At 36.7% G+C, this 25,609-nt stretch overlaps 1 protein-coding gene and 1 non-coding gene across 5 annotated transcripts in view; both read left to right on the top strand.

Moving 5' to 3' along the window:
• The window catches only part of LOC150102874 (ATP-binding cassette sub-family C member 5-like), a 1,133,802-nt gene extending 1,113,587 nt beyond the window's left edge, over window positions 1–20,215 (top strand). For 3 of the 4 annotated variants that reach the window (XM_090397917.1, XM_090397915.1, XM_090397918.1), the window contains one exon: window positions 19,987–20,215. In XM_090397917.1, coding sequence (XP_090254043.1) covers window positions 19,987–20,073 — 87 coding nt within the window. In that variant the 3' untranslated portion in view covers window positions 20,074–20,215. Of the gene's footprint in view, window positions 1–13,237; window positions 13,289–19,986 lie in introns of all 4 variants that reach the window. The other variant, XM_090397916.1, reaches the window with a different exon arrangement.
• TRNAE-UUC (transfer RNA glutamic acid (anticodon UUC)) lies at window positions 1,841–1,912 on the top strand. Its single transcript has one exon. It is a non-coding gene; the product is annotated as a tRNA-Glu (tRNA).
• Window positions 20,216–25,609: the final 5,394 nt, after the last annotated feature.

Below are 25,609 nucleotides of genomic sequence, written 5' to 3'. Positions count from 1 at the left end.
TATGGTGGGGCCGTTCCATGGAGGCAGAGGGTTACAAGTGGGGTCCCACAGGGCTCAGTACTGGGACCTATATAATTTAACCTTTATATCAATGACATTGTCAGTGGAATGTTCAGTTGTTTGCGAATGATGTGAAGCTGGAAAGGGTTATTAGTAATAGTGCAGATGTTGTAGTCATGCAAGAGAGGATTTAAATAAGCTAGACAGACGGGCAAATAAATGGGGGCTGTCAGTTTAATGCAGCAAAATGCACAGTATTGAGGTTTGGGACACATCGATGGGATGCTGCATATTCTATTGAAAGAGATATACTGGAGGAAGTTGGGAGACAAGAGATCTGGGGTTGATGATTGATAGAAACCTGAAATTCAAGGGACATATTGCAAGGTGGTGAAGGTAACACAGAGAATTGCTGCAATAATGAGAAGGATGCTGACCTGCAGAGATAAAAGAGTTATCATTCCGTTGTATAAGACCCTGATCAGACCACACTTAGTATACTAGTATACCTCTATAGTTTTTAGGGTCATCTCTATAACCTTTTTTAAAGATAGGAATCACAATTGCTTTTTTCCATTCTATTGGAGGGCACAAAGGTAAGTGATGTGAAGTCATTAGCTTCTATATATGAGTTGCTTTAGTCCTAAAAATACTTCAGGTGCAAACTTTGTTTGCTTACACTTGGATAAAGGATTAATTAAGTATAAACTGACTTTCACTCACATTTGTTTAAAAAATATTTATTCTTCTTTTATGCACTGTTGGCAACTAAAATTAAACTGGATTTTACTTGCAAAAACTAAATTATGCTGATAAATACAGAGAATTACTAGCACAGTGCACAAATTATCGTTTGTGCACTGTGAAATTCCATTTCATAGAGTAAGCTTTGATTTGCTGTTACTTCATTAAAATCAATAAGATGAGAGTAATGTTTTTTGCATCTTACTTCCCTTTTTATATGCTTGTTCATTTGATGTAAGCCTTCTGTATTAATTTTAAGAAACTAATAATCCAGCAAATAGATGAAGCTAGAGATCTACAGGTGGTAGTAGATAGAAGGCTGAAGTTTAGAGGGCATACTTTTAAAGTACCTCACAGGATTACTTGGCTATTTAAGAACACACATTAACAAATACAGGTAAGGAAGTTGTTATGCCTGTTTATAATGCCTTGATACATCCACATCAGGATTACCACCAAGTTCTGGTCACCTGGATTTCTTGGGAATAAGAAAATAGTGGAGACGATTCAGAGGTAAGTGACCAAGATGATGAATGGCTTGTGGAATGCTTCCTGTGAAAACAGATTAAGGGTTTGCAAGTTGCAGAAGTTGGTTGATAGGCAAAAAAAGAGCGGATATGACAGAAATGTTTAAGTTACTTGCAGGGTTTTATAGGATTGATGCAGGGGAAGTGTTTCAGTACTTAGCTAGAGGTGGCAGAACAAGAGGTTATCTGTGGAAGAGTATAGTTATTATTATTACATGACACCTCAAGGAAGTCCAAAGACTCATAAAGGGAGGGCACCTACTCTACAACTCTCCATCTCCACAACTCAATTCACCAACCAAAACAAACTGCAATTACACCAATGCCACTAGTAATTTCACAGATAATCACAAACATCCATGCCCACGGCAAGATTTGAACCTGCAGCTTTTTGGCTGAAGAGCGGATATGCTAACCATTCGGCTAACCAGGCCAGCAAGTAGTTAGTAGGGATGTGAGGACTAGATTATTTGCATGGAGTGTGGTGAATGAATGAATAGGTTGCCAGAGTCAGTTGTGAGTCTGTTAATGGATTCAAGGAGAAGTATGATAGATATTGTGTGGATAGTTCCCATGTGGTCTAGTGGTTAGGATACCTGGCTTTCACCCAGGAAGCCCGGGTTCGATTCCCGGCGTGGGAATATTTTTTTAGGTAGTGTTCATCGAGAGCTCCTGATAGGATAAGTGTTATTTTCAGTTATCGCTGATAAATTTACTTGAATATTACGTAGTTTTGTTTGCCTTGCATATCTTAGTGCATCTGTTTGTGTGTTTCATTTTATAATTTGATAAAATACATTAGAAGTAAGTATGGCTCCCGTACGAAGGAAAATGGCGGCCAGTAATGATGGTTCGCCATCTTTATTCAAGAACGGTAATGTAAAGGAGATGATTCAGTGTACGCTTTGCGGAGTGCGGTCGGAGTGTGGTTAAATGATAATAAAGGAGCAAACGTGTTTAGAAAATGTAGGGAGAATGAGGAATTAAAGTGTATTTCAGGTCGTGAGTGTGATATTTTTGTCAAACTTCAGAATGAAGAAAATAGTGATATGACAAGAAACGGCAAGGTTGTACCAGAGAATTATGAGAGTGTGAATGATAGTATTAATTTAGAGCATATTAATGATTTTACAGAGAATAAAAAAGATGAGATAGATGCAATGAGTGAGATCGCGTTGTTGAATGGTGCGATACAAAGGACAAAACAGCAGCTAGAGCGTATGAGCAAAAGTCGACTGAATGAACCAGCCAATAATAAAAAGTATGATAGGAAAAATAGGCATATGACTGTGAACATGAACAAAATGAAGGATAGGATAGAGTGCTGTATGGAGACTCATTAGTACGAGGTGTGTTAGTAGAGGATTTGACAAAATCGTACCAACCTGGTGCGACGATAAAGGATGTAACTGAGTCTATTAGAGAGCAAAAGGAAAGGGTGAAAGAAATGATTGTTGTGGCAGGTACGAATGATTTGAAAGGAGATAAAATGGAAATGATAGAGGACCTGAATGAATTGTTTGAGGTAGCAAAAGAAAAGAGGGAGAGAGTTAGAATGATTAGTATTTTGCCATGGTATGACAGTGAAATGTTTAAAAGGAGGGTCATAATTGCAAATGACTTTATGCATGGGTTATGTATGACGAGTGGTGTGGAATTTGTGGACGTGTGGAGTGAGTTCGATGGGCTCTATATAAGATGGATGGCTTGCATTTGAATGGTTACGGTGTAAGGAGACTTGAGAAAGTGTTGCTGAATGTAGTGGATGTGCAAAATCAGGGAAACTAGACTTATTAAGGGGGGAGGAGTAGATATACAGTCCTTAGGGAGGCAGTTGAATGTATGAATGAATATAATATGCCCGAGCGAATAAGGACAACAAATCAGAATGGGATAGTTAATATAAGGCATCAAGGTAGGGTTGGGGCTAATGTGGGTCTTAAATTCATGTACACTAATGCTAGGAGTATTAGGAACAAGAAGGAAGAATTTTTGGCCATGGTTGGCACTTCTAGACCACAGGTTATTGGTATTAGTGAATCATGGCTGACTGTAGATGATATAGCTAGTGGGATTGAATGTGATGGGTATAATGTGTTCAGGAAAAATGGGGGGAGGAGTATTGTTGATGATAGCTGATGACAGCCAAGGAGAATAGAAGTTGAATTGCAGAACAGAGAAAAGAGCACATTTGAGGCCATTTGGTGTGAGATTGTGGATAGCAGAACAAAATATACAATTGGGTGCTGCTATAGACCAGGTGATGGAAAAGATGGTGGTGACAGTATGCACAAGCAAATAGAAGAAATGAGTGGAAGGAGGGTAATTATTATGGGAGATTTCAACTATGGTCGCATTGATTGGAGTGAGGAGAGGACACACGAGAGGAAGGAATTGGATTTTATGCAGTTATTAAGGGATAACTATCTGCGACAGCACGTAATGGAAAATACTAGGGGTCATAGAGTGCTTGACCTAGTAATTACATCTGAGGATTTGGCTATAACAAATATAACCACACTGCCACCAATTGGTGAGAGTGATCATTGGGTCTTGACTTAGGAGGTGGCTAAAGGTGTGGAATTTACAATTAAGACAGGGTACATGTGGAATTATTGGGCTGGTAAGTATGACAAGCTTATGAGATTGATTGGTACAGTGCAATGTGGCATGTACAACTGCAAGGGCTAGAAGTTGACAGTGCATGGGAGGCAGTTAAGAAGTGTTTGCATGAAGCAGTGGCTGATTATATACCTAGATCTGAATAATTAATCAAGTAGGGGTTAAATGGATGAATAACACCATTAAGCTTGAGCTGCAAAAAAAGAAACAACTATAGAGGGAATTTAAGGAGAAAGGTGACCGGCAGGCACATGAATGGTATAAAGCGCAGGCCAGAGGAGTAACAAGTGTGGTCAGAAAAGCAAAAAAGGATTACGAAAGAACATTGGCCATGCAGGCTAAAGAGAATCCTAAACAGTTTTTTCGATATGTTGCAAGTAAAAGAAAAAATGTATATGGCAGAATGATTTTAAAGAATGCTGATGGTAGGGAGGTAACTGAATCAGTTGATATAGTTGAGTTACTGAGTTAGCACTTTGCAAGAATATATCATTCAGGTGGTGACATTGCAGAAACGAATGAACCAGCAGATTATACGGGAATTGTGGTGAATGAAGTGGAGGTGAGTAGTCTATTGCATAACCTCAATGTCAATACATCTGTGGGATTGGATGGTATACCAGCTCGTGTCATACGTGAAGCGGCTCATGAATTGTCAGTACCCTTGACCATTTTGTTTAATCTGAGTCTCGGGTCTGGGTTAGTCCCGAGGAGGTGGAAAGAGGGGAAAATAGTTCCACTGCATGAAGGAGGTTCCAAGACTACTGTTGTAAATTACCAACCGATTAGCATATCAGGAATCGTTGTCAAGGTCTTAGAGAAATTAGTCAAGAAAAGAATACAGGATTGGATAGATGAAAATGGGATATTGTATGGGGGACAACATGGTTTTGTGAAGGGTAGATCATGCCTCAGTAACATTTTATAACACAGTGATGGCTGAACTGGATATGGGTAATGGGTTTACAGTGATACTACTGGACTTTGCCAAGGTGTTTGATAGGATACCACATGGAACCCTAATCAGTAAACTATAGCAGATGGGGATGGATATAGGGTTGGTGAGATGGATGGGAGGGTGGTTGAAGGAGAGATACCAGAGAGTGGTTTATTCAGGAGTGGAGTCTAAAAGACGGCTTGTGACTAGTGGTGTGCCACAGGGCTCTGTTCTTGGACCACTGCTTCTCAATTTGTTCATCAATGATATAGGAAAGGATCTGAGAGGAAGTGTTCACTTGTTTGCTGATGATGCAAAGTTGCGTAGAGCAATTGTGAGTGCACAGGATGATTTGGATAGTTTGGAGGACTGGGCTAGGAAAAATGGATGTCAATTTAACGTGGCAAAGTGTAAAGTTATGCACTTTGGGGTGAAAAGAATAGCAGTAGTACATCACATTGGTGGAGCCATACTCCAGGAGATTGATGAGGCCAGGGATTTGGGAGTGTTGGTGGATAGGGAATTGAAGTTTAGGGGGCACATTGCAAAAGTGGCTAAATCAGCTCATCAAATCACTTGGATTCTGAAAAATACTTTAACATGCAGAGACAAACAAGTTGTTGTTCCTCTGTATCGAGCCTTGATAAGACCCCATCTGGATTACTGTGCCCAGTTATGGGCACCAGGGTTTCTTCGTGATGGGGAGGAAGTGGAGAGGATCCAGAGACGAGTGACCAAGATGATAGCAGGTCTGTGGAATGAACCTCATGAGAATAGGTTGAAGATTTGTGAGTTGCAGAGGAGGGGTGATATGATTGAGACATTCAAATTACTGAAGGGTTTCTATACGATTGATCCAGAAGATATATTTGAAAATAGGACTAGGGGCCATGCATGGAAGCTGGGCAAGAATATGCTTAACAAGGGTGTTAGAGCTAGGTTTTTTACTTGGAGAGTGGTGAATGAGTGGAATAAGCTTCCAGAGTCCGTTGTGGGTGCTACGACCGTGAATGAGTTCAAGGCAAGGTATGATAGATACTGTGTGAATGTCGAATAGTTGTTCTTGACATGATGTCAGGGCCTCCCTCGATGAGTCTGTCGACTCCTTGGAGTTGCTCAGAATAATAATAGTTTGAGTCTCCTGTGATATCTCTTCAGACTCCATGGAAGTGCCTGTAAAATAACAATGGTATTTCATATTAGTTTCTTTTTCATATCAGACTACATATCCAAGGTCAGGAGTTTTAATCAGGTAGGAGCTAAATGGGTGAGTACTATCATTAAAGAGGAACTACAAAAAAATGTTGTGCAAGTATATAAGAAGAAAAGTGATGACCAGCAAGCTCAAGAAGAGTACAAATATCAGGCAAAAAAGGTGAGCATTATGGTAAGGAAAAATCAGCTTATGGGAAGAAATTAGCCAAGCAGACCAAAGGAAATCCCAAAGAGTTCTTTCATTATGTAGCAAGAGGAAGAATGACTATAGAAGGATAACTTTAAAGAGTGCTGATGGGAATGCTTCATCCACTCAAATATTTCATCCACTTCTATCCCCTCAAAATTTACTGCCAAATGGGAGAGGGGTCTGCATGTGTAGTAACAGGGATTATTTAGCTAGCCATTGATCATTTTACTTTCATTCTGTTATTGTTTGTTGTCTTCTACAAATAATTTAGAATGAGTGCTATTATAAAAAATCTCCACCAATTGTGAAGTTTGTGGCATGATATGTTTTTTGTTGATGGAAAACAGCACTGCTGCAGAAACCATATCACACCACAAACTTTGCAGCGAAAGATTATTTTTTATCACAGCACTTATTATAAATTATTCATAGAAGACAACAAACGATAGTGGTCAACAACTAGCAAATGAGTCACTCTATGCTACCACACATGCACGACCCCTCTCCCATATCTTATCTGGCAGTAAATTCTGAATCGACCTTACTTTCTGGATGCACCTCATACCTAGGGTATTGTAGAATCTCAAAGCAAATGTAGCCATAGGATTAAATCATATTTCAGCTTCCATTTTACATGAATCTTCAAGGGAACTGGCAACAACTCTAATATGGCTATTCAATTTAAGTTGAAATTTCAAATGCAAAATCCCAAGAGAGTGGAAGGAGGGCAAAATAATTCCTTTGCATAAATCAGGCTCTAAGACTGCAGTAACAAATTATCAGCCAATCACATCAAAAGGTTTAGATGTTGATTATTCATAATAGTGCTTCATGGTATAAACAACACCAAGAGAGGGGGGGGGAGATTTATCACTGAACTTGCAAATATTTTACTGGTTTTCTATCAGGCATCTTCAGAGCACAAATTGTCTGTTATAAGCATACAAGCACTGAACTAAATCATTAGAAACAATACAAATTGTAACTGAAACAGAACTGATGTCCTAACATGACACCCATTATGATGCTAGATAACCATAAAATCAATTTGGAGAAGTCAGGCTATCTCATCTCAGAATGAATGTCTCCCAGATCTTTGGCAAATTAATGCAACAATACTTGTTGAGGTTGGAGGAATGTTTCATAACAGATGCTGATTCAAAAAATAGTCTTTTGGACCTATAGTAACTTCTGTGTAATACTGATATCTTCCTCTAGTGAATCCTATGTGAAGGAGTATCCAGAGTGTGGTCTGTTAGTCCTGACTTGCTCTAAAGATGATCACAGATGTAATTTTTGGGTTCTTCAAGGCAGATGTAAACTGATCTACCAGTCTTTTCAAAGTAGGCTAAACTGCAGGCACAGGAAACTTTATACACTCAATGATGTGCAAGAGGATGAAGTTAATCTTTAGGAGAGCAGATGAAGGTAAGTAGGTAGCTACCTGCATGAGGTGGTGTAAAGTGGCATGAAGATCATATTTGTAGAGAAGTTTAACTATCTTTTCTGATGTAGTCTGAATATTTGTAATTGTTTTGTTGTGCAGCAAGAGGGATGGGGTGCATGTAGTATTTTATCTATTTTAAATGAACCACAATCATTGGTTAAAAAGGGTTCTGAAGATCTCCAAGCTGTTTCAAGGGCTGTGCCATTTGAATTAGCATCTACTATGCACACTTCCCCAACCTCAACAAGTACAGTTGCATTAATTTCCCAAACATCTGAGAGACAGTCATTCTGAGACCAGATGACTTAACTTCTCCAAATTAACTCTGATTATCAGGCCCATAGAGGATACCAGGTTAAGACATTAGTTCTGTTTCAGTTACAATTTGAATTGTTTCAAATGATTTAGTTTAGTGCCAGTGTGCTTGTCACAGTTATAATTTGTGCTCTGAAGATACTCTGTATACAATCAATATCTCAGAAGTGGTGGTAAAAGTACTGGAGAAGTTGACCAAAGAGAAAATTCAAGAATCGATGGATACTTTGTGAAGCCTAAGGTCAGGTCTTAGAATTAACTAACTTTTTATGTTAAAGTAACATAAGAGCTGGATAAAGTGAATGGCTACACAATTGTACTACTGGATTTTGCAAAGGCATTTAACAAAATACCATAAGGAACTCTTATGCAAATTAGAACAAATAGGAATGGATATGAAACTGGTATATAGATATGAGAATGGCTGATGGACAAATACCAAAAAACAGTAAAAATTAAAGATGCCAAGAAATTATATTCTTGGTTTAATCCTTTATCCAAGTGTAAGCAAACAAAGTTTGTGTGTGAAGTAACTTCACAACTGGGCAACTTGTATATAGAGGCTAATGACTCCATACCACTTGCCTTAGGGTCCCATGATGCAAAGCACATATCCTTACGAGCATGTATAATGCTATGCATTATGTGAAGGGTCACTACCCAGACTGGTTTCAACCTTTCAGGTATGAGGGATATTCAAAAAAAGACCGAACTTTTTAAATAACGTGCCAACTGGCGAAAAACGCACTGTGGCTACTGAGTGCACCTAGCAGCAGGTTTTGACGACAAGCTGCCATTTACCCTGTTCTGCTATGAGCATTAGTTGTCGAGTTACATCCGTTGAATGTGCATGTGCACAAGCTGTTCATCAAATTGGTGACAAAGTGATGATGAAAGAACTTGAAAACAACTTGTGTGTGTGAAATTTTGCTGCAAACTTGGTAAAAATTTTACAGGAACCTTTCAATTGCTTAACCAAGCATACAGGGAGGAGTGTATGAGCTGAGCGCAGTGATATGAATGGTTAAACCCCGATGGATGAGTCGGTCAAAGATCAAGATGATGTTGGCTGTGGTTTTTGATTGGAAAGGCATTGTCCATTATGAATTTGTACCACATGGTCAGATGGTAAACAAAAGAGTTGTAGCAGGAAGTTTTAGCACATTTGAAGGATGCTGTGCACAAGAAGAGGAGTGAATTGTAGGAAAACCAGACGGATGTTGCACCACGACAATGCGCCGACTCACACGTCCTCCTCCTCATCTGCAGTTATATCACAAAACATCAGACATCCGTTGTGCCCCATCCACCTTATTCTTTGGACTTAGCCCCAGCAGACTTTTTCCTGTTTCTCAGCATTTCAAAACCATAGAGGAGATTCAGGAAAATGTGATAAGAGAACTTCACGCCATTAGAGAAAGTGCATTCCATGAAGCATTTCAACAATGGAAGAAATGTGGGAACAGTACATCACCAGTAGAGGGGGGGACAGTGCTTAAAATGTAAAATGAGAAATAATGTCTTTATAGCAAAAGTTCGGTCTTTTTTTTTAAACACATGTTGTATGTTTATGTGTGGAAATACTTTTCCAAAAATTCATGCAGTCCCTCATATTACCCAACAATGACACTAAGTGTGACTCTGCCCAACGGCAGGCTCATCCCATTACTGAGCAGAGGTGCTCAAATCTCAGGGAAAGCAACCACTTAAGCACAAAAGCGCATCAATGGGAGCCAGACCCAGAAGTGAAAACAAGATTGAAGTAATGCAGTAGTCATATTTCCATATACAAGTAGCCAAAAGGTTTCACACCTTATTACTAAAATACTCTGGGTTAGAGATAGATGTCGAAAGTTTTTCCACATGTTAAAGCTGCCAAGAAATAAGTAAGGTGAAGTCATTAGCCTCTATATACCAGTTTCCCGGTCATGAAGTTACTTCACACGCAAACTTTGTTTGATTTCACTTGGATAAATAATTAACCTTCCTACCGGCTGAGGTGGATGAAATATCCAGCCCACCATAGCATTCTGCATGGATCAAAACTTCATCGGCATTGTAACTTTCATCATGCAATTACCTCCCTCCGCCGTTAATCCCTTTACGGCTATTTAGAGCCATTCGTGGATTAACTGTTAGTGCCTGACTAATAGTTTGTGTGTCACCTGTCTTTATACACACTGTTTTACTTGGAATTTTCTTTACTGTCCTAAAATATTTCACTTTTTTGCCTCTAAAATGATTTATTGTGTTTCTTTTCAAAAATTGAAACAAATTTCACATGTGCGAAAACAATCAATCTTGAAATGACCATCGATCAGCCTTTGCAATGAATCTATTTAGTAGTAGCAAAGTTGCTGTATTATAAATTTATTCTTCAAATCACTGCAACGGAACAGTTGCACTGGCTGTTCCAATATAGAAACAACTTTTTTCGCGAATTTTCAGATGCTTGCATTGAGCATATTATGTCACATATTTATATTTTTAAATAATATTTATTGAAATAAATATGACCTTTCGCTTTCTTTCCTAGCAAAATACCGTTACATGGATTATCACATTTCATTTCCAGAAACGATTTTTTTTTTGTTTTGTTTTATGAACAACAAACGATGTTATATTGCATAACTCGGTTTCCGATTGTGAATCTTTTTAGTATCGAAAATTTATATCCAATGATGTTTTAGCAGGGATTCTTCGCCTTTTCTTTCTTTCTTTTTTTTTTTTTTTGTAGGATGCGCATTACTATAATATCCAGTGCGTAACCACCGTAGATATGTTGAAAATATAATATACAGAATAATTCAAAATTTATGCTCATTTTGAAGATTTGCTAATGCTTATCCCCCCATCCTTATCCTCTCCTGGAATTCAATTACATAACCACTCTAAATTTCTACAGGTTCGAAAACGTTTCCAGACAGTATTCAAAATCTATTACTTCATTTTACCGTTTCGACAACAGAAATAAGGCAATAAGATTGTTGTACCCTGAAACTTCTAATTCTGTACTATTTCTTTGCAATCTAAAACCAGCTGTTCTACTGTCTGCTGAAATGATTTGAAATTTTAGAAATACTATGCTATATTTTCACCACATAAAATTGTTTATATGCATACCACACACACAAAAAAAGGTTCAGTAGTATTATTTTAGTTTCTTTTTCTTAAAATAATCTAAATATTTTTATTTCTACTTATGCTTCCGGTTGCTATTTCTGAAGTAATCTACGTCTTAGAAATACTTGTAGTAATCCTCTTAGCTGGAGGGAAAGGTAAAGGCTTAGATTACTCTCAGTGCTATTGAGGAAGAAAATTGAGAACACTTAGCTAGAAGGGACACTAAAGTGCCTCAAGCTATAGTGCGAGATACATCAAGAATGTCGTGTTTTGTTTTCAATTGTTAATTAGTAGACATCCTAACATAGAAGAAAATACAGACATTTCTTTTACAGGCTGCTACAGTATTTATGCTGAAATAAGTTCTTAATTTATAATGATCAGTTTCATTTTTATTATCGAAAAATTAATTATTTCATATAATTATCTTGAAAAAGAGGACTTTAATTATTTTAAAAGAAAAGGAGCATATACTTCACATAATCTTAGTTTTTGGGGAGGGCAGGAAGGTTATATTGAAGACTTATTCAATTTGCAGATATTTCAGAGAATTTATTTTATAAATCGTTCGCAAGACAACTGTTATGAACGTAAATCCCTTGGGGAACATGCCCATTCATTTTTGTGTAAATAGTAGCAAAGATTTAGCTACTTCAATAATGCCACGTATCTAAACTGGAAGAAAATGTCGTTATATCTGCTGATGTTAGAACTCTTCCATAAATAATTTTTCTGGGATGAATTCTCTATCAGCTATAATGTAATCAATCTACAGATTTTTGCCCTCTTGTATTCTACCACCTTATGCGCAATGATTTCTTCTTTGTACTACAAGAAAAAAATTAGATAACACAAGAAAAATATGGAGTATTTTCTTTTTCATTGGGTGAATTTACAATGTTCTCTCTTTGTGTTTTGAAAAGAAAGTACAAATGATTTTTTTTTCTTACTATTTTTGCCATTATAACATCTGATACAATTACAAGAGTGGCATTTTATCGTTTTCCTCCCACACGAGAAAAAGAAATATGACAATAATATTGTTGATTCTGTCAACTTTTGTAGTGGAAATTTTTAATATAAAACTTTGTAATTTATATATATACATATATATATAAAGCAAAAGTATTGCTTATTATAAAATTGGAGCATAATATCTGAACTAGCAGAAAATATATACATATCAAATCATAACCGTTAATTTTATTTTGTAATGACCAATTATACAGGGAAACCAAGAAGGTGAAAGTCAAAGAACAGTAGATTACAATATAAAGAAAAAAATTTAGTGATATGTTTAAAGAATTTTATTATTCTCTATAAAGCAAAGTCGCTCAAGCAGGTCCTTCAGGAAATCTGTGAAGTATTCTTCGACTCATGATTTTGAACAAAAATATAACATAATCTCGAACATCGGCAGCCGGTTTTTTTAATAATATTTCAAATAATTATCGGTGAATTAATTTCTTCGAGAACAAAGAAAATGTTTTGTGGAGTAAGCAATTAGAAAAAATTAGCAAAAAAATTAAAAATTAAATTGGTTCTGGAAGGTAACGCAATATTTAAGTGAAGAAATTAGGCAAGGATCTTTATTTTGTCCAGGCATTAATATTGTATTGTACAATAAAAAGAGAAAATAAAAATAATTTCTATATTTTTAGTTTATCCAATATAACTAAAATTCAGTTACCCAGCATAGATCAAGGAACTGCATTTCTTGTTATGGGTAACTGAGTCACAGCTATGAGCCTGAGATAATCTGATTAAGTGCTCTCTTCAGCATGAGGGATTATCACACCTTCTAATGGACATGCTGGCTGAATTGCACTTCTTATCCATGTTCTTTCAACAGATAGCATGCATCGTATCCAGATTTTGCTGGACGTCTATAGACATCCTAGCTGGTTGGGAGGTTAAAACAAGAATATAGTTTCTTGGCATCTTTAATTTATAGTATAACTAAGAGGAAAAACTTTTGAAATCTATCTCTAATCCAGAGTATTTTATATAGAAAAAGGATATTAAAACAACTGATATAAGCATAAAAAAGAACTTTTTTAAAATCCTTTAAACTCCATGTTTCATCAAATTGTAATAATTTGTTCTTTCTCTTTTAGGATATATAAGAAGACATGTCAGAGATTTTGAAGAAATCCAAAGACAGAGAGGTATGGGCTATCACCTACTTTTTTGTGCTGTGAGGTGATAGGGTTTGATGACATATCACCACGCATCTTAAGGGCAAGTTCCAGGAAATTGGCAGCAGCATTGACATGCCTGTTTAATAAAAGTCTTGAAACAGCACAAGTTCCAAGGGAATGGAAGGAGAGTAAAATTGTTCCACTGCATAAAGGTGGTGATAAGGCTGTAGCTTCAAATTATAGGCCAATTTGTTTATCTGGAGTTGTGGTTGAAGGTACTGGAGAGATTGGTGAGAAGTAGGATACAGAAATCGGATTAATAAACGCATGCTGTGATTATCAGCATAGGTTTGTTAAAGTGAGATTATGTTTTACTAACTTACTTATTATGTGCTATAACAAGGTGACAAATACCTTGGACAGGGGAGATGCATATATAGTGGTGTACTAGGATTGTGCAAAAGCTTTTGATAGACTGCCACATTACAAGCTTATAAATAAATTGAAACAGATGGGAATGAATAACAGACTTCTGAGTTGGATCAGTAACTGGCTGTCAGATAGGTATCAGATAGTTGTATATGGGGATGCAGTTTCCCGAAAGAGAAAGGTCACTAGCGTTTGTACTACAGGGGTCAGCTTTGGAATCATTGTTGTTGTTCTATTTGTATGTTAATGATATTAGGATGGGTTTAACTAGTGATATGCAGCTGTTTGCAGATGATGCAAAACTGGGGAGAACAATGCAGAGTCAAGTGGATGTTTTTGCCTTACAAGAGGACTTGAATGGGCAGGTAAGTGGAACTATCAGTTCAGTGTTGCAAAGATTAAGGTTTTGAAATTTGGTAAGCAACGATGGAATGTGGAGTATACACTTGGTGGGGAAACTTTAAAGTAAGTAGAGGAGATGAGAGATTTAGGAACAATAGTGGACAAGGACCTGAAATTCAGGGGCTACTTTGCACAAGTTGTGAAGACATCACATCAGATAACAGCGATGATGTGGAGGACCCTGACATGTAGAAATAAAGAGGTTCTTATGCTATTGTATAAGTCCTCATATGGGTTATTATGCATAGATTTGGTCATTGGGTTTTCATAGTGACGAGGATATGTTGGAAAGGGTCCAGAGAAGATTTACAAAGGTGGTTAGTGGTCTTTGGAATGTAGGGTATGAGGACAGATTGAGAGAATGTAAGTTGCAGAGCCTTGTGAATAGGAGGGGAGGATATGATTGGAACACACCAGCTAGTCAGGAGTTGTTATCAGGTTGACATGGAAGAGATTTTTCAGAGAATAGGAGAAGGGGAGATAGAACAAGAGGCCATCACTGGAAACTGTATAAGGAGGGTGTGAGTAGAGGAGTGAGGAGCAGGTTCTTTGCATGGAGAGTGGAATGCATTGCCTGAGTGTGTTGTGAATGTAAACACACTGAATCACTTTAAAGCATGGTTGGATGAGCATTGTGTGCAATAGTGTGTACCTCCCACAATGACTCTCTGACTCCATGGAGTTTAGATGTTAAAAATAAATAATATGGGTGATGTAATCCTTACCAAGTACCTCAAAAAAGGTGAAACTGTTACAGCAACAGTTTATTCAACAGTTCTGAAGAAAAAATGCTGTGGGAAACTGAGAAGAAGCGTGTTGCTTTTGCAGGACATCGCACCTGCTCATGAAATTGAACAGACAATACACAATGTTGGCTTTCAATGTCTGCATCACCCACCCTATTCACCAGACTTGGCCTCATCAGACTATTTCCTATTCCCAAATTTAAATAAACACTGGAAAGGAACAAAATTTACCACAGATAATGAAGTCATATCTGCAGCTGAGTACTGATTTGTGCAACCAGGGAAATACTTTTTTTTCTCAGAGGATTGCAGATGATGTAGCAGCATTGTACCCATGCTTTAAAGTTTGTGGGCAACATGTAGAATAATGTGTAAATTACATGGTTCTTCCTCAATTCCTTCATGGTGATTGTCACAACTTTTCAGCACACTTGCAAGCACGTGTGTGTGTGTACACATGCACACTGCGACAATTAAATATCGCCCTGATGGATTATAAGATAAAAATATAAGATCTCCAATTGCTATTTTGTTTTTATTACAAGAGAAACATTAATGCTAAACCATAATAATATTAATTAAATGTTTGCTCTATGGACACAATAAAACTGTTTATAACTTCTTCTAAATTTAAATGATAAGCTATGTCTGCCTCTATTGATATAGTTGCTACAGCAGCCAATCTTTCTTGGGTCATTGCTATTCACAAATAATTTGTAATCAGTTTAGGCTTGGAAAAAACTTCTTTCCACACTTGCTATGCTAAAGATTCCTGTTAGTGTAGCGACTGTGCCTACCACAACATGGCTGAACAAGCGCCCTTATTAAGCCAAGGCTTGAGGCAGGCTGCCTCTGTGCTACACCCTGTCAATGGTACTGGGTGGGTGTGATAAGCTGAGGAGATGAAGTGCAGCTATATCATGGAATAAAGGATTGGATGGAAAGGAGATCAGCTGCTCCTTGAGACCTTCTTAGGACCTGTCTGGCAATGTTGAAATGCATTCCCAAAATCAGGAGTCAAATAAGGTACATGTGATACAGATGAATGAAGAGACGAGGCATACAGTGTGGAAATAGACGGCATTAAGGAGGCAGCATAAGATGAGTAGTAACAGTCACTTGCGTGAGGAGAGTAAGGAGCAAGAAAGAAAAGTGTCCCATTTGGTAAGGATAGCAAAAGTGAAGTATGAGCAGCAGTTAGCTAATGAGACCAGAAGAAATCCTAGGGATTTTTTTATAATTTAAAAAAAAATTTTTTTTATTTTTGAAATAAGGAGATAACCACTGAGGAAGATATAGTAGAGATGTTAAATGAACAACTCAAAAGGTGTTTCATCCTTGTAAGAACATGCAGAACTTGAAAGCAGCAAGAAGGGAGGAGGAGCCACTGATGGTGAGTGAGCAGGAAGTACATGGAGAATTGAGTAAACTTGCTGTTAATAATATGATATGGCTTGATGATATATCACTATGTATTTAGAGGAAATAATCCAAGAAGTTAACAACTGCCTTGCTGTACTGGTTCAACATTAGTCATACAATGGACCAAGTACCAAAACAGTAAAATAAAAAAAAATTTTCCCCCTGCATTCGACATCTGTAGACGCCGTATGGTCACTCCCGTACCTCACTGGGTTTGGGGAGTGAAATCTTCTGCTAGAAAGATCTGGTAGGATTGCAGATGTCCTTTCCACATAGAGTAAGAAGGACAATCACAAACATCCATGCCCATGGCAGGATTTGAACCCACAGTCTTTTACTGGAGAGCATATATGCTAACCACTCGCCCAACCAGGATGGAAGAAATAGTGAAAAGAGGGCAAAATTGTTCCACTTCATAAGAGAGGTGAAAAGACTGATGCTTCGAATTTTAGGCAAATCTGTGTGCCTGAAATTTAGGTTAAAGTGTTAGAAATGTTAGTGAGGACCCAGATTCAGAATTGGGTTGATGACTCATCAGCCCATTTTTGGATCTTGGCCCTCACTAACATCCTCAGCATCCTCTTTCATGGATAGTATGGATTTTCTAAAGAAACATGTTTTAGCAATCAACTTACTGATTACAAGTCAACAAATGCATAGGACAAGGGAGATGCATACAAAGCTTTATATTTGGATTTTGCATAAGCCTTTAATAGGTTGCCATATGAGAATTTTGTAATTAAATTGGCATGAAAAGTTGAAGGGTTAGACAACAGATAAGGGCAATGGATTGGAGATTAGCTGTCCACCAGGTATCAACAAGTTGTGTATGAAGTAGCAAAGTCACTATTGAAGTACCATGACTGTTTAACTTGTATGTTAAACTATTGAAAGAGATGGACTGCATTTATATGGTTTTGGTTGAGTCAGCAGGAGAGACTGTTGCTGGAAGGGAGAGTAATGACTGCAGTGAATACAAGATCTGAGGAAGCAAGAGCACTCGTCTCTCCATTTACAAGGAGCTTGTAAATGAAGAGACGAGTAGCGCTACTAGTCAGGATGAACATTAAGACACTGCACATGAAATATGGATGCAGAAGTGGATTCAAATGGCTCAGGAGAAGTTTGGATCTGAGAAGATGGTGTAGGATTGGTGACGATAGAGAGGAACTTGTTATAGAATCAGAAATGAGCTATGTTTGTTTATGAGTGCCAGAAGTATCAAAAATAGAGGAATGAAATTGTATTGATCGAATTCATTTGCAGGAAAGTTATTTGAGGGGCACAAAGTTAAATAAGGTGGGTGTAAAATGAATGGGAAAAAAAAAAAAGTAAGGCAAGCAATCTGGAAGAAAGAATTATGGGGATACCACAAAATAAGTAGTAATGATCAGTTGCCTGAGGAGTCAACTTTAGCAGATGAGCAAGGTGACTCATTTTGTAAGGGTAGAAAAAGTGCAGTATAAGCTGCAGTTAGCTAATGAGGCAAAAAAAAAATTTACAGGAAGTTCTTTCAGTATGTGGCCAGTAGAATCAAGAATGATTACAAAAGGATAATAATGGTCAGTGAAAATAATGATAACCTTCATAGAATATAGTTGAGATAGTAAATGACTATTTCATACTTGTGAATGTGTCATCATGCAAACTTGAATGCAGTGGGAAGAGAAGAGGCACTGATGGTGAGTAAGCAGGAGATATGTGGAGAAATGAGTAAACTTGATGTTAATATGGAGAGGACTTGATATGTCACCCCAGTTGAAGAAATGATCAAGGAGCTAGCAGCTTTGAGATAGGCTAGGTATCAAAGGAGTGGAAAGAGTAAAATCAGTCTACTTCATGAGGGAGGTGATAAGACAAGACCCTGATTTATAGGCCAATCGATGTGTGTTTAGAGTTGTTATTAAAGTGTTAGAGAGATTAGTGAGGACCACAATTCAGAATTCGGTTGACAACAGCAGTGATGGACAGCATGGATTTAGTAAATGAAGACTATGCTTTAACAATCCACTTACTGAATTATAAGATGGTGACAAATGCATTGGAGAAACCAGATCCACACAAAACAAAACATTTAAAATTTTCAAAAGCCCCGTGATAGATTTCTGCAGACGAGCTGGTAAGTAAACTGGAACAGATGGTGTTGGAGTGTAGATTAGTATACTCGGCTGGGTATCTGATAGATATCAGCATGTTTTACATGGTAGAGCGATATCCCAGAAGAAGTGAGTCACTAGTGGCATGTCCAAAGGATCTGTTTTGGAGCCATTGCTGTTTAACTTGTATGATAATGGGATAGGTTTGAATGGCAATATACAATTGTTTGTGGATGATGCAAAGTTGGGAAGAACTATGAGTAGAGCAGATGTAGCTTTGCAAGAAGACTTGAATAGACTGTGTGAATTGGGCAACTGAGATTGCCACTTCAGTGTTGCAAAGTGTAAACTTATAAATTTCGCTAAGCAGAGACAGGGTGCAGAGTATAGAATTGATGGAGATATCTTAGAATAGGTAAAGAAGTGGAGATCTGGAGGTGAGTGGATGTAGATCTAAAATTCTGCAGACACAAAGCTAAAATTGTTTGGATAGCACCGCAGATTATGACAGTGATACAAAGAGCACTAATGTGTAGAATTAAGGATGGTATGGTTCCACAGTACAAGTATTTTATAATGTTGCATGTGAATTACTGTGCCCAGATTTGGTCACCTGGTTTTGAAAATGATGAAAAGATGTTTCCAAAGATCCAGAGATGACTTGACTAAGGTTGTTTCTGGTCTTGGGAATGTTGAGTATGAAGAAAAATTGAGGAAATGCAATTTGCAATATAATGGATAGGAGGAGGAAGGGCAATATGGTTAATATGTGTGAGTTGGTCAGGGATTATTACCAGATTAATGTTGAAAAAGTTTTTCATGGAATGGGGAAGACAGAGGGCAAACAAGAGACCATACTCAGAAGCTAAGTAGGGTGTGAGTAGGGACAAGGAGGTTTTTTGTATGGAGATAGTGGTGGTTGAGTTGGATATTACCCGAGCATGGGACAAGTTAACTGGGTTTAAGGCTGTTTGATTAGTTCTGTGTGTGACAGGGAGACAACTGATGATGAAGATTTAAACTACATAGAGGTCTGATGGTGATAAACTGAATGCTAGAAAAAAGTATACAAGAAATCTAATGTTTTATTAACAGTTTCCCTGGCATGACATTCAAAAATCAGGAAAAAGATTTTACAAGCTTTTTAGATGCTTTTCTTCATATTTATTCATGGCTTATGTGTGAATTAATTACAAACACAAAATTCAATGATATGGGAAGGGTTTGTGTATGCTCTCTGATAAGCACCAACAGTTTGTAACAGATTCAAGCCATGAAATTTTTAATCAAAAGCATTAAATCAACATGCACATATGGGTTCCTAGGTAGAGTTTGTTACCTTTTAAATGGTGAAGTATTAAGGTAAATCTCATCCCAAATGATAATTAGGACTTTTGAAATTTTTTAAGTTTCAAAAGCAAACGCTGTTTTGCCCTTTGTCTATAAAACAGTAATGGTTGTTATATTCCAATAATACAAATCCTAAAGGTGGTTCTTTTCAGCAACAAAAGTGTAAATAATGAGAACAATAATCTAGTGTTTTGTAATTTTTTAGTATATGTGAGAAATAAGTTAGATGATATAAAATATATGATTTAAAATTGTAATTAGTAATAATTGTATTTTACAGATTTTGGAATTTGATACTCCAGCAGTGTTACTTCAAAACCACAGATCCCACTTCTTTCAGATGAGAGCAATTGAATTAAGGTCATAAACATTATTGTCCAAGGAAATGCTTAATTTGACTTCATACATAGCAAGATTAAATGTTTAAAAACATATACTTGCAGAATATGTTTTTCATGAATTTCAATGAAAACTGTTAACTTGGTGAAATCATAAAACTTATAAATACATATTGACTACATATTGTTATTAAATATATGCTATACATTACTAAATATTTATTACTATATCAGTATCTCCATGGACTCCGAAGACACATCACGCAAGACTCACAGTAACCTTTTTACACATAATATCCATCATACCTCTCTGTAAACTCGTTCACTACTCTCTCCAAGCAAAAAATCTAGTGCACAAACCTATTAACTGTCAGGTCATTCACAACTGCTTCTAGCAATCCATTCCACTCATTCACTATTCTTCATGCAAAAGTAGTCCACACACTCTTACTTGGAGAATAGTGAATGAGTGGAATAGATTGCTAGATTAGTTTTCAATGTCCTAATAATGAGTTTAAAGACTAGATATTACTAGGTGTGCAGACTAGATTTTTTGCTTGGAGACTGCATAAATTTAAGAAGACGAGTCATGAATTTATCATGTCCCATCTTTTCAATCTATCAACTAAACTTTGCAACTTACACAACTTCAATCTACCCTCATAGGGTGCATTCCACAGACCTGTTACCATCTTGATCACTCATCTCTGAAACCTCTCCACCACCACCTGATTCCCAAGAAGCCCATGTGACCAAGTCTGTGTGCAATAGTCAAGATATGGCCAAAATATTGCCTTATAAGAGGTCATTATCCCTTTTATATATGCTTATAAGAGAGATAATAACCTCCCTATCTTTGCTTGATAGTGTGTTTTTCAACACTCAAGTAATCTTTTAAGCTTTTGCTAATTTTGCAATATGCTGTTTGAAATTCAACTCTATGTCCACCATTAAACCCAAATCCCTGCAAAACCAATTTCTTACAATCCAATACCATGATGCAATACACGGCATGTAATCATTTTATTATCACAAAGTGTATATAATTTAAAATTTTGTAACATTAAATTGAGAGCCATTTTCCTTCCCCACAATGCTAATTTATTTAAATCATCCAGCAAGATATCTATATCACTTTTATCAACTATTGCCCCTACCACTTTTGCATCATCATCAGCAAAAAACTGAATATCGCCCCTAAAATCATGTTATATATTTTAGAATATTCTATATATTGTTATTAAATGATGAAGCAGAATTTCTTGCAGAGTGGTCTCATTGCAGGAAGCCTCAACTCCACATACAGTACCTCAAACTCATTCACACTCTTCACAATTCCTCCAGCATTTCATTCTACTATTCACCTTATAATTATCTGTTTATTCCTCACTCCCTTGCTCATCACACTTATACATCTTTCAAAGATTATCAATCTCTCTCTCTCATTATTCACCAACATAAATATCTCTGTATTAAGTTGAATGCATTCTATTGCACTGCCTATGACCTTCTTGCATGGCATGTATAATGGTAATTATTTATATGGCTAGTTAGACTAATTTAAATTTTTACTGAGGCCTTATTAATGTGTATTATTAAATAGAAGAGCAAATCCACAAAGAAATGAAAATTGATAAACATGCGGTAGAAATTACGAATTTTCATATTTGGGAGCTAATGTTGATACTGAAGTTGGAACTAACAGGGATTAATGCAAAGACTAATAAAATCAAATACTTAAGTGAAGACCCCAACTGGTATTCTGGTGAGGCCACTTTCACAACATCCAGATGAAATTTTTTCAATATCAGCACAACTTGCTTATAATGAATTTGGTTATAACGAACACTGAGGTTCATACAGTTCATAATCGAGTGGCAACTGCCTTAAGGCTAAATGTTTTGACTGTGTATAGATGAAACATACTACTAATCAGTGTCCCAAACCCTATTCGAAATGTACAAGTCCTGAACATCACATTACTACCTGTCCCCTTAGAACTTTTGTCGAAAGAGTGAGCAAATAAGTAGAATTTGTCGAAACAGCACATGTGAGCCCAATAAAAAAGAGTTCCTGGTTCTTCCAACTTCAATCTAGCAAAAGGAAGTGCTTTCTCACAAATTATACCCTGTAAAAATTATAGAAAGTACACATCAATATCAACCAGAAATTAGTTAAAAAATTTCAGAACAGTAGGAGCCACCTTCCTGTTTAGCCACAGAAAGAACATCAATAGTTAAAATTAATAGTAATGAGTTTAGTGTAACATCTTAACAGGAAAACAACCAAATGCAAACAAACAAAATTGTTCTATAAGGAGAAATCAAAGAAGAGGAAAGAAAGTGAGATATCAAAAAGAACCTGGTACCTAGACATCATTGTTTTATTAATTAAAAAAAAAAAGGAACAAAATCTAAAAGGAGAAGATATCATATATAGCGTAAAGACAGAGAAGTTTTTTTTTGTTTTGTTATATTTCTCCCACACACGAAAGGCAGAAGAGCCTATAGCAAACAGATGCTGTGTGTGGACAGTGTCAGGAATGGAGTAATATGTTGATATTCTTCTTGAACTGGTGAAGATCGTAATCCTTTGAAAATGCTTCATGAGGGAGGCTGTTCCACAGAATTGAGGTGGAAGGAATGAAAGATGACTGGGAGTAGTAGGTTTGGTAATTATGTAGTCTGACTGTAAAATGATGTTGAGCAGCTGTGGCATGATTTCCTGTAGTTGAGGCAGAAATCAGAAACATAATAGATGCTAGTTCTGCTGAATAATGGCCATGGAAATATCTATAGAAGAGACCCAATGCAGAAACTGATCTTAATAGCAATGAGTTTAGTGTAACATCTTAACAGGAAAACAACCAAATGCAAACAAACAGAATTGTTCTATAAGGTTAAATCAAAGAAGAGGAAAGAAAGTGAGATATCCAAAAGAATCTGGTACCTAGACATCATTGTTTTATTAATTAATTTATTAATTAAAAAAAAAAAAGGTTCTTGGCACTTCTCTTATAAAGTCTATAAGAGAAGTGTCATTTATCAACTAGACTGCTCTTTTCTGAGCAGCATCAAGAATTTTTAGGGAGGTCTTAGATACACCACCCCATATATGAGAGCAATATTCCAAAGTTGGTCAGATTTGAGATTTATATAGAGTAACTGTTTGGATTGTGGAAGATTGTGATAAAAACTCCTTACATTCAGAAGAGTTCATGAACTATGAGAACAAATCTCATGCTGATAAAATAAAAGATGCACTTCCAGGTAGTGAAGAAGCTAACCAGTGATAAATTTCTTTAATATTTTGGAGAGGACTGAGGTAATGGCAGTTGGATGATTGTTGGACAATAAGCTTTTATCTCCATTAAAAATACCAAGTAATTACATACTTGGTTTTAATCCTTTTCCCTAGGAAGAAAAACGTTTCGTGTGTAAAATATATTCACATCTGAGCTACTTATATATAGAGGCTAATGACTTCATATCACTTGCCTTAGTATGTATCCCATAATGCAAAGCACCCGCCCCCCCTTTCAGACGTGTATAATGCAATGCATAATGGGAAGGGCCACTATGCAGACCGGTTTCAACCTTTATTGAGGTCTCATCAGTGGGAACAAGTAGCTCAGACATGAATTTATTTCATGTGGAAAACATTATTTTCCCTCCTTGGGAAAAGGATTAAAACCAAGTATATAATTAATTACTTGGTATCTTTAACATATAATAAACCCAAAGTGAAAAACTTTCTAAAGCTTTTATCTCTGTTTTTTCAAATGAGTTTGATATGCTTGCTTCCAAGTAATGGGAGGTGCCAGCTGAGTATAGAATGATCTTCTATAGAAGAGATGATAGAGCACAGGTGTTAGCTCTAGAGCACAATGATTCAGTACAACAGGAGAGATACCATCAGGATCAGATGACTTTGAAGTATTCAGATCGCCTAACATTTTTCTTATGACTTTGTGCCAAAAGACCTCAGGAGGTATATGGTGCTTGTTTGCTGGCATGGAAGAAGATGATTTGCCTTCATCATCTATGCAGGAGTTAGATTTTCCAGGAGGTCAGCTTTTCCTTTTGGTGATGTAACAGTGGTGCCATCTGGATGAGATCAGAGAGAGAGGTGCAAGTGCAGGCAAGCAGAAGTGTCTGATGACTTTTGCAAGGAACCAGAAGGCATGGCTTCCATTTAGACGAGAAGCAATGTTGATTTAGATTTTACATTTACTGTGTGCTTCTGCATAGACTGGGGGTGAAGCTGGGGTTCTTGATGCAAGCTACATGCAGAAAAACAGAGATTTTTTTCCCTTCATCATCATCAAATTCCTGATATATACCCCCAAGGTGTGTACAGGATATGATAGTACTACATGAAAAATTTACATCATTACTAACTTCCTATATACAATTTTCCTCCAAATCAGTCTGTTAAATGTCAAGACTGACATTTAACAGACTGGATCCAGGAATGCATTAGCAGAGTAAATTTCAGGTCGTAAGGCACTTTTTACTGCACCAATCCACCTGTATCTTGGTTTTCCTTTGGGTCTTTTTCCTGCCAACCTGGCAGAGAACACTTGTTTTGCTAATCTTTCCTCTCCCATTCTGTTTAAGTGACCATACGACCTGAAATTAGCTCTGCTAACACATTCCTGGATGTTGACAATGTCAACTTCTTTCCTAATATCCTCATTTTTAATATGATATTGCCATTGATGGCATCTGTTCATGCTTCTAATCTTTCTCAGGACTCTCATATCTGCGGTCTCTAGTCTTTGGTCAAGTGGTGTTTTATTTTTAACCCAGCTCTAAGCTCCATAAGTTAAAACTGGTTTGAACACTGTCTTGTATACAGCTAATTTAGTGTTTTGGCTTATTTCTCTCTATTCCATATACATTTATTCAGTTGACTTCCTACCATACCAGCTTTGTTGATTCTATTGTCTATTTCCATATTTAACTTACCATCTACACTAAAAATCATGCCTAAGTAGCTGAAATGTTTTACTTGTTCTACAAGTTCTCCATTCAATGCAGTTGATATTTTCAATGTTTCTGCCTATTTTCTTTATCTTTTTAATGCTGACCTTCATACCATATCTATTACAAAAGTTATTCAATTTAGTCATGGAATCTTGCAGAATTGTAGCGGATTTATTTAGAAGTATAACATCATCCGCATAAAGCAAAGAGCTGAGATTAACACCTCCAATTTTGATATCAGGTTTAATACCTTTCCTTCATAATGTGATCCATATAGATAATGAATAAGAGAGGGGATAATGTACATCCTTGTCTGACACCCGATTTAACATTAAACCATCTTCCTGTACTTCCTTCAATTCTAACTGCTGACTTACAACTCAAAGAAAGACTAAGTATTGCTTGATATAATGCCCCATTAACACTATATAACTGTAGCATTTGGAATAGTGTCTCACTTGGCACCTTGTCATATGCCTTTTCCAGATCTACAAAATTTAAATACAGATCTTTGTTATATTCCCATGATTTCTCAACTAACTGTCGTAAAGTGAAAATCTGATTCAGACTCTATTTG

The sequence above is a fragment of the Typopeltis vanoorti genome, chromosome 9, assembly GCF_054136105.1.
Source record: "Typopeltis vanoorti isolate ZY-2024b chromosome 9, IOZ_Tvanoo_1.0, whole genome shotgun sequence".
In the NCBI taxonomy this organism is placed as follows: Eukaryota; Metazoa; Arthropoda; class Arachnida; order Uropygi; family Thelyphonidae; genus Typopeltis; species Typopeltis vanoorti.
Note: the sequence above shows the minus strand (reverse complement) of the source record. Positions and strands in the feature narration are given on the sequence as shown.